Below are 10,584 nucleotides of genomic sequence, written 5' to 3' on the forward strand. Positions count from 1 at the left end.
AAGATCCGTAAGTTCGATAGAGCCGACGCTCTCCATAGCGTCTAGAGGCCAGTAATTGAAGTCACCTATGATAAGGAGTCTGGCGTGGACAATCGCCAGATGGGAGATCATTTTTTCCAAGACCTGGGGAAAAGTGGGCACGCAGCAGGGGGGTCTATAGAAGAGAGCGCAGGTGAAGGATGACTGGGGGGATTCCAGTTTAAAAACTAGGCTGTCAACAGAGGGCACACCCTTAATCTCCAGTGTCTTAAACTGATGGTCCTTAAGGATGATGGCTGCTACTCCACCACCCGCTTTCCCAGGGGGGCGGTTAGTTTGAAGGATAGAATAGTTATCTGGTAGGGCTGCCAGAATGTCAGGTATGGATTCTTCAGTGAGCCACGTTTCCGTGAGAAGTAGGTCAGGCCTTTCCAACTGTAAGAGTTGGAAGATCTCGAGTTGGTATTTTACCATAGATCGTGTGTTTAGGTATATAACTGAGAGTCCCCTTTGTCCACGAGTACTGAGGGTGTTGGGAGGAAGTACTGTAATGGGTGTGTCGGATTTGTGAGTGGAGAGAACCTCAGGGAAGGTGGTTCTGTATTTGAGAATACCTGCTTCAGCTAAGCAGAGGCGGATGTGGGTAGCAATCTCCTGATTCCCATGTAACTCTCTCAGCTCCGTAGTGGAGTATTTTAGAGAAAGGGCAGAGTTTCTGGCCCCTGGACCAGTACGGCAGCGGACGGGTGCAGACGGGCTTGGCTTTGGCGCGCCTTCGGCACACTGCCGGCACGCCCGCTGCGCGGCCGTGTCTCCATCTAATTTTATGCGGGTCAGGGCAGGCAGTGAGGGGAGGTGCAGGGGGAGAAGTCACGTCCCCTCCGTTCAATCGGCACAACAAGCCGTGACGGACCAGGGCAAGATGGAACTCCCTGGGATGCCCCGTGAGTGACTAGCGTCAATGCGGTGGTGAGTGAGCACAAATTATTACATATTCATGATTACAGTTTTTAAAAAGATTTAAAAGGAGCAGCGACTGGTCTCACACCATATAACATAATTTGTAATCAATTGGTTAACACGCAATGCAAGTAAAAAGTTAAACACGTTTTTTGGCAAGCTTCACCTTGCGGCGCTCGCTGTTCTCCTTGCTGTCCTTGCTATTTAAATCATGAAAATATGAACCAGTGTCAGGAAAAAGAATTAATTGCCCTGAGTAAGGAAACAAATACATGTGCAGTAACTACACATGGTAGACTGACCGATTTGGCTCAAAAATATGAAATTAATGTTTCAGGAAGTTTTCCATTTCAGAAAAGCTTCAGGGTACATATGAATGAAGAGGCAAATGAGACAACGTGTTCTTCAGGAATGCAATTGCACATTGCAGAAACAAAATATATTTTTTTAATGCAATGGGTTTGAGAAAGTAGGAGACCAGTGCACAAGAAAACATGAGAAGAAAAAGAAACCACCAGACCTAGCAAGGAAACTGGATAAGAAAAAGAAACCACCAGATTTAGTTGAGGAAAATAATAAGCAGAATGGGGGAGAAGCTTTTGCTTGCTCATGGAGAGAAATGGTGGGAGAAGTGCATGTTCATGTGCCACGGAACAAAAGTGAACTTGCAGAATTTCTGAACACATTCCCAAAATTGAGACACAAACTTATGCTGTAGTACCCACAAGTTGATGGATTTATCGAAATTTTAAAGGAGTTGTGTATTAATTTGGAAATGATTTCTGACACTGCCATGCAAACTGAATTATGGTTTGAATCTAAAGTTGCGGTGCAAAGGTCAAGTGAGGAGACAGTGAAAAATGTTTGCATGAATGCACCATCATTTTCTGTTGAGAAAAATGAAGCAGTGATTACTTTTCTGAAGGGCAGAGTACCAGCAAAATATGTTAATTGGGTATAGATTAAAAGAACAAAACAGGAGCTAAAATTGGTTCATGAGTTTTGTGAATGTGTGTGTTTAATGTTTCAGCAACACAGTGGTAGAGAATGTCCTGATGTCACTAGCATAAGATTATTTGCGCCTGCCTCAATTGGTTATTGGTTTAATATTTTCTGATCAGATCAGTGTGCACATACAGCAAAAGCTGATAGAATGGCTTCTGAAGGATGAAGGTTACTATTGTGCTGGACAAGGAATGAAGCCAAAAGAGTTTAAAGAAAAACCTATGATGGTACAGAGCAGGTTTGCACAGAAACGTTTTCAGAATAAGCTGTTTGCAGAGAATAAAATTGTGGTACAGGGTGATGTTTCACAAGCAGAGGTAAAAAGTGCTCAAGGAAGATTTGGTGTTCCACAGGATGGAAATAAAGGTGTTTTGGTTAGTGCAAATTCAGGTATGGATGTTGTACTGCTGGAAAAAGTGTCCTTTTGCCATGTGACAGATTTGAGCATTGGAAGAAGAAATTTAAATTTAAACATGATGCAGCAGTAGGAAATGTGCAAAAACAGAGAGAAATGCAGGTGCAAGAGGTGCCAGCTAAGCAAATACAATTGTCAGTTCAGAAACGGGTACCAATGGCAAGAATTTCACGCCCAAATGGTCCCACAAAATATGGAAAATGCTAAAATTAATTTAAATAAGTTGTCCAGAGCAAATGTGAATTATTTCCAGAAACAAAATCAGAACGCAGTTCAACAGGTTACTGTATTTGAAAATAAGAGTTTTAACCCTAACAATTCTGAATTTACCAAGTCCATTGTGAAAGCAGTGGAAGGTCGAGACTTAGTTGGAGTTTTAAACAAAGAAATTACAAACCCAATTTTAGAATTATTTGCACCACAAATATGCCCATTTGAGGAAAGTTACCAATTTATTGTTTGCGACTCAGGAAAACAATTGTTTTGCAAATTAAACATCACAGATTACTGTAAACCGGATTAAGTTAATTTTCAGATTCCTGATGAGGATGTTCATTTTAAAATGGCTGTAGCATTGTTTTCAGAAAAGACAGTTGAAAAATTACCTTCCGATTTGAAAGCAATAATAAAAACAGAAATAAGAGTTCACAGAGAAGGATGTCAGATTAATAAAAAGTGCAGAGCAGGTCTTATTTTTAAATTAGATGACATGTATTTAAGAACGCAAAAACAACAATTGATGGACAGACTGCAGAACAATGTCATACATTCACCCAAGTACAGAGATCTGGGCCTAAATCCATCGTTTTTTTCCTCACCATGCCGTTCCAGTTTGAACCCAGCCTTATGCAAATCAGTCTTGACCCTGTGCCTCATGGGAACAGTCCAGCCCGAACTGCCAAGCTAGGTCCTCCCTGGACTGGAAACAAGCATCCTAGGACCTGTTTTGGGGTTTCACCCCTCTTCAGCCAGGATAGCTTGATTTCCAGTGGCATGGAGAGCAAGGGACCCACGTCTGAGCATACCCTTCCCACTCGGGTGATGGATTAAACCCAGATCAGTTGACTGGGGGTGAGTGCTTGCAATGTTCAACACTCCGTCCATCATTTCCTTTGTTCGCCATAAGTTGGCAGGGTATGCTCAGACGCGAGTCCCTTGCTCACTTTGCCACTGGATTCAAGCAAGCCTGGCTGAAGACGGCTGAAATGCCAGAAACCGGTCCTAGGAAGCTTGTTTCCGGTCCAGGGAAGACATGGCTTGGCAGTTCGGGCTGGACTGTTCCCATGAGGCACAGGGTCAGACTGATTTGCATATAACCATGTCTGAACTGGGGTGGCAGAGTGAGCTAAAGAATGATGATAGATTAAACCCAGATCAGTTGACTGGGGGCGAGTGCTTGCAATGTTCAACACTCCGTCCATCATTTCCTTTGTTTTTTGCCATGTATTTAAGAACAGCATCAGTTGCAGGAATTTTACCAATGAAAGGATTTTTGATGGAATTGATTGGAAGTTTATGTAACTTTTTGATCACAGGTTCGCAGAAACTAAATGACAAGAACAGATTAGAGCAGGAGATTAATAGCATCATTTTTCCATGTTGTCCTGTGGTACCGAATCCAGGCAATATATTTTTTCACATTCCATGTGCTGAAGAATGGCTTACTGTTATTGTTTTTGCCAAGTTCATGTCACAGTGCCATTGAATGAAGCTAGTGAGGAGTACTGTCAGATAGAAAATGAATGTCTGGGACACATAATTAGAAAGGGAGGTAGAAAGGTGTCACCACGGAGAGTGGAAATAATTTACCAGATGAATCCACCTCAAATTCAGAAAGAAGTCAGGAAGATTTTGAGAATGGTTAGCTGTTGTAGAGAGTGGTTGCTAAACCTTTCCCTAGTGGCTAAGCCTTTACTGAGGCCGACACACAAGGATGTGTCTGATCCGCTTCCATTGGTCAATTGCACAAAAACATTCCTAGAGTTGAAAGTGAAAAAGTGTTGCGCCCCGGCACTAGGAATGCAAGTTTATTTAAAAGAAAATACACCGATGTGCAGTGAGAGGGAGGGCTGCGCTCGCTCAGTGCCTGTTCAAAAACATGAATGCGTTCAATGGTCTGTGACGTATTTCCCAATGACCGTTGACCCAAACGTCACAGAAATACCCAGCTGCCTTAATTTAGCAGCTGTGGTAGATGTTGGTCATAAAAAGAGTGAGTTTATAATAATGGAATTTCCAATTATTGTAATGGTTGCTTTCTTTGTGGAGTTGTTTTGGGGAAATACTGTGACCAAGAAATGTCTAAATTCAAATGTATGTAGCTTACTGCCAGCAAATGAAATTGTTTGTGATCAAACTGAACCTACATTTTTGAATGTCATGAATTTCTGCCTGAAACCAAAGTTAGACTGTAATGATGAACGTCTGATTCAGCCCAACCATTTTGTAGATGGTCCATATTTGAAAAGTAACAATGACACTTTAAGAGCAGCACATGCTGTGCTTCCTATACATTATGTTGTCAAAGTTTCATGGCTGTCAGAAGTTAACTCAGCCCAAAAATTTAGATTGATTGCCCTTACCAGAACATGCAATATAATTTCTCAATTGGGAGTCACTGTTGTCCTGGGAAAGAGAAATGCTAATTCAGTTGCACAAGATTGTATCCTGTTCGTCTCAAATGTGTTATTGCAAAAGCTGATGCCCAGGTATAGATTGCCAGTTTCTCTGAAATCAGATCATAATGAGGTCTCAAAGATGATGAGTGCAGAACCACAGACTGGACAAGGAGTAGATTGTAGCTATCTGCCTGAAGTTTCAAGCATAATAAAGCAACACAAAGGCAGCACAGAGTTACACTTAGCAAAAGACTGTTTCAGCATCGCCAAAGTGGTTTGAGTATTTACATGCAAATGCACTTGTGAAAACAACTAATGAAAAGACTAGCCATTGCTGTGAAGGTCTGACTGATGTGGAGCGTGCAGTTTCTCACCAGATTACAGCTGCTACACAAGATCTACATAATGAAAAACTTTGATCTGAGAGATGCTGTGAAATGGAAAGGCCCATTCCAAATGATCCTGGAAAAGACTTGTGAAATGTGGTGGCCTTCTAAATTGGGTGCATGCCTCACACACGTATGGTCCCGATAAAACAGCTCCTCTTCAAGAAAAGACGCCAGCTGTGGTCAAATGTCCACGGAAGAGGGTCAGTCAAACTGTAAGGGAACACACAGAGTTTGAAGGAGCACTAGAGAAAACTGAGGTGGCACTGGAAAAGCAAAAAGTGGAAACTGACTCAGATGAAAGTGGTGTCCAAAGGGTGAAAGAGTCAGATGCAGCCTCTGAAGAAGAAATGAGTGCTGTGGGCCTATGAGTGGAGGTAGGAAAAAGCTGGCTGAAAGGGAATCCAAAATGTTTGCAGTGGTCCATTGAAAAATCATTTGCAACCACATAGCTGAAACATCTGAATCTGATCAAAGTGAAAATAAAAGTGAAAGGCTTGGATTGGAAAAGTGCAAGGAATTGATGGTGCTCTAGTTGTTCAGCACCCGAGTGGTCAAAATACATGGGAAAAGTTCAGGGCTGCCACACTATTTGAGCCACCCTGAAGGCAAGCAGGTGACAAGGAGCCAAAATTTGCTGAAACAATAAATGAGAAATGTCAAACTTTTCCAAGAAGCTACTTACAGAAATCTGAACAACAACTTTTGAGCTTGGCCATAAATGATCTGCTTACAAACCAAATTTGTGTGGCTTTAGAAATAGAGGTAACATTGTTATATGCTCAGCTTTTGTAATAACCAGTGATAAAGAACATACTAATTTAGTAGGGGTTTTCTTTTAGATACCTGTGTGAATTAAGTGTGCTAAGGAACACTATAAAGAGGAGTAGTAATATATTAGGTAGAGAAAAACATATATTTGACTCAACTAATGATGTGCTTTATTTAAACAAATGCAACATGTGAAATTAAATAAGTGTGATAAATTTAGAAATCATTTGAGGTACAGGTACAATGATTTGATATTTATCAAAAGGGTGAATTGATGGATTTGTTGCTTGAAATATGGCTTAGAAGTGGGAGGAGTGCCTCTTTTTACTCATTTTTTCTGAGGCCCAGGCCCAATTTCTCTGCTGGACACAGAGGAGGAGAGAGAAGGAGGGGCTGCATCTGAGGGGGGTATTTTGCAGCCTGAGACAGAGACATAGAATAGCACAACAAGACAGAGTGTGCCGAAAAGATCAGAACAGATTTAGATTGTAGGTGCTAAACTTTAAATGTCATGCTTTAACTAACTGCTTTTGAAAAGATGTATTCGTCCTATGCATTTATTCCTCTTTATGGGAGATGTTTGCTATTATTAATTATTGATTAACCTTGCAAGACTCACTCTTTTTCTTAGAAACTCTTTTAAGAGTTTTGACTGACAATTTGCGCCACATTTCCCTTCCTATATGTGATGCTTATATGCAGACTGTAATATGTTCTGTATTAATCCTATTTTTCAATTCTGTAACCTGATTGATATTTGACTAATGAATAAAGAGTCAGAGAACCTTAACTTTTGACTTAAAAATAAAACCCTTTAAAATAACTCACCACTCTCATTATTGCGTTAAATATTGTTTGCATTTAATTTTCACATTTATGTAAAGTCTCCCGTTTGGTGAAACACGGTCATCAAAAGGTCCATCATTTCACCCTTTACAGCGGTAAACAATAGGTCATGAGGTTTTGAATAGGGAAATTACCAGGTAATTACCACTGGATCAGTTACACACCGATTTTGGACTAATGTACTTTTTTTTCCTTTTCACCCAGTGCTTCGAGACCCTCGCGGGTAAGTAGTGCCCTCTACAAATTCTATGATTGATTGAGTAGAACGCACTGTACGCGCCCTTAAAGAGTCCTAGAAATCCAGAGCACTTGATGCGCTCTGTTCGTTGGATATATATAGCCTCCAGTTTTGCGCTCTTGGTTGTTGCGCTTTGACGTAGTATGCGTCGCTGAACATGTGACAAATGGGAAGGAAATCATGTGTTGCGTCACTGCACTAAACAGTGCCTTGCATGCAGAGTGGAGTGAACCGTTATCGAAATGCCGTAGGTCTTTGCAGGTAAATACTGCCTTTAATTACAAAAGTGTATTTGCACTGAGCCTTTGAGCGCTTGACATGAACTCAAGTTAAAGTACACAGATCAAATTGATTTTTTTAAAGCATTTTACCCCGTTTTCAGTCTGTGTTTGTAATTGTCAGTGCCAATTCACGTATACCTTTATGCCCCATTTCTGTGTGTCTACGTTTTGGCGTGTGTTCCCTGTGTCTGCATCAAGTTGTAGTAGAGATTCTCGTTGCGCAAATGGTTGTAACTTGTTTTTATTTTATGTTTCCCTTGTCTTTATTGCCTCATTTTGCTCGCTAGAAAGTGTCTCACTCATACTCATTGAAACGTCACTCAACACTCGTTATTAAAATGTCACACATGGCAATCTGAAACCTTGCCAGCTATGTGTTAATTGTATAAGATAAATAAGCAGGAAGGCTTGTATATAATATTGAAAAAGCTTCCACTTAACGCCTGGTGACATCACGACGATATTGCTGCTACTAAGTTTCATAAAGAGAAGGGAAATCCAGAGAGAAAATGCCTCTCCTTAAAGGATTTCCCTTCCCCTACAACGCGCACCCGGCATGACATCATGCTGTAACCTCGACTAGTGAAAAGGGAGGAATGTGATACCACGCGCACATCGATGTGCAGTTCCTGTGCCAGGGCACAACAAAACAACCCATTGGAGACCCGTTTCGAGGCGCCCTTTAAAAAAAAAAAAACTGGCGGTGCTCAGTACCGGTGAGACCCGGCCCACTTCAAGCCTTGGATGTAGGAACAACAAATTTCCCCAAGACCGAGAATATGTACACAGTGGAACATTGGCCGTGAGACCGTATTATGGGAATAGTGACCTACATTACTGCAAGAATCTACAAACCCGTGCACTAGTTGAACCCGCAAGTACCAATTCATTCTGGCGCTACGGAATTAAATACACAGCGTTGGTCAATCACTCGTAAAGTGACTCGCTGCTCGAGCCTAGGAGCGATTTGTGTGATTATCAGAAAACACAATATGTACGGCACTCAAAAATTAAGCTAACGCATAATCTGGTAAAACAATGCAAGTTCACAGTACAGAAAATAATAAAGGAGTTAAGTGAAGCCGCTCATCACTCACTATGTGAAACATAAGTCCCAATTCATAATAATAAAAACAGGAGGCTAATAAGGTCCCGCTTTAAACCTGAACCCGTTTGAGAAAGAACCGGAGTCTCCCTCTACATCACTTGGAGAACTTTTGTTTGCCCACTCCGCTAAAAGCTAGATAATCTATACTTTTAACCAGGTAACAATAGGAGTTAATGCCACGGATTATCTCATAGCGCAACCCGGGAAAAAAAAGAATATATTCACGCAACTGATTAATCTATTAAATGGATGAAAGACTAATTAACAAAACATGCATGATTATGGAATTTAAGACTAGCCAAGCCTCTTAAAATGTTCAAAAACTATCAACTCACATTTGTTCGTATGAAATGTTTAATGAATTAAGCCAACCCCCCCAAAAAAAAGGCCACTAACGCTTTTAAGAATAATTAGGAGTAAATATTTAATTACAAATAGAAAATATATAGGCTACAAATATGAAAAGATTTGTATCGTCTTTCAGCGGGTAAATGCATGAGAAGCAAATGAACGTTACTTTTAAAGGGAACAATTTATTTTTACCTACATATACGAAACTTGTCATAAAATGCTGACTGAAAACGCATTAAACCACCTTAAAGGGAACGTTGTCAGACTGCAAATGCCAATCACTGAAAACTCAAATTTAGCCAAAGTCACTTCACATGAAGGCCTGAAGTTGCAATTTAGGGCTTATATATCTGGTTTAGTACCCTCCCATCCCGGGCGTCACTCGCACTAGTTTTCATGGGTGGGGGAACGAGGGTGCTTCTTGAGACCTGCCATGGCGAAAACTACTACCAACGCAGAACGCTTACTCCTCCACACCACTTGGACAGCCCCTACTTACTCACCTCGCACTGCTGGTTTTCTATCTCCATGGCTTGGCTTTCCGCTGTTCTGCCGCTTCTTCCGCTGTTCTCTGCTCACGCGCCGCTTCTTTCTGACGCACCTGCGTGCTGCAGCCACCTTTTATACCCTCGGATAATTCTCAAACCAATTTTCTGCCGCACGTGTGTACTGGCTCTGAGAGCTTCCCTTACACCAGGCGAACGGGCACACCCAGCTTCCATCAGATGAACAGCTCATTGGCTGGAGACGCCGTGATAACGCTCAGTGACACTCCATTGGCTAGGGTCTTTCAGCCACCCCATTGGTCAGGTACGCCTTTCCACTTGAACCTTGAGGCCTATTGGGTACCTACTCCTACGCTTCGTAATCATTGGCTCATCATTTCAGGAATTATGAGCAGGTCGGTGTCCCCGATTTACTTCTATCTAGATTGGTTTTCCAAACTTGTCATCTCATTTTCAAAGGACCCTAAACGTCCACTTTCCTGATGCAGTTGGCAGACTACCCGTCCTTCAGCCCCAAGTATTGGCCTGAGATACGATTTTAAGGGGTGTCGGGCGCTTTCCAGGAATACAATAATGAAGAGCGGTTTTAAGGGGGTAGGGAGGAGATTCTAACATACAGTAACAAAAGTCCTTAAAAATATGAAATGCAGTTGCATTGATAATTCAATGCATTCGCTGTTTTGTTTTCAATATTAGCAACATTTTATTTAGAGGAATAATTGGGGAAGTGTGTGTCAAACTGTACAATTTAAACACAACTCCGTTATAAAATGGGTGCAGTATAATATAACTTGAATTATTCTTTATTTGGGCGATTAGAGGTATGTGTGATACGAGGAAGTATTTGAAATAGTGCAATTTCTGCTAACGGCAGAAATCCTAAACATGCATAGGCATGGCCAAAAATACTACTAACTTATGTTCTGCAGTGGTTGAAGTGGGCGGGGTCGGCAGGTCACGGCATGCTCCTACTTCTTTAATTTATTTGGTTCCGTTCCCCTACTTTTTAGTTTTAAACATGCGTCCCAGGACGCCAGAAATCGTCAAATAGATAAGCCTCGGCGTTCAGGGCCGGGCAGAGAATTAAAAGGGCTCTGCCTTTTCCTTCTTGCCCAGAGAA

The 10,584-nt window shown here is 41.5% G+C and overlaps 1 protein-coding gene across 2 annotated transcripts in view; it reads right to left on the reverse strand.

The window, feature by feature from the left end:
• DND1 (DND microRNA-mediated repression inhibitor 1) overlaps positions 1–9,627 on the reverse strand; it is a 100,474-nt gene extending 90,847 nt beyond the window's left edge. For both annotated transcript variants that reach the window (XM_085617802.1, XM_085617803.1), the window contains exon 1: positions 9,462–9,627. In XM_085617802.1, the coding sequence (XP_085473928.1) occupies positions 9,462–9,488 (27 nt within the window). In that variant the 5' untranslated portion in view covers positions 9,489–9,627. The remainder of the gene's footprint in view (positions 1–9,461) is intronic.
• Between the last annotated feature and the right edge of the window lie 957 nt (positions 9,628–10,584).

Source organism: Triturus cristatus, chromosome 7 (genome assembly GCF_964204655.1).
Source record: "Triturus cristatus chromosome 7, aTriCri1.1, whole genome shotgun sequence".
In the NCBI taxonomy this organism is placed as follows: domain Eukaryota; kingdom Metazoa; phylum Chordata; class Amphibia; order Caudata; family Salamandridae; genus Triturus; species Triturus cristatus.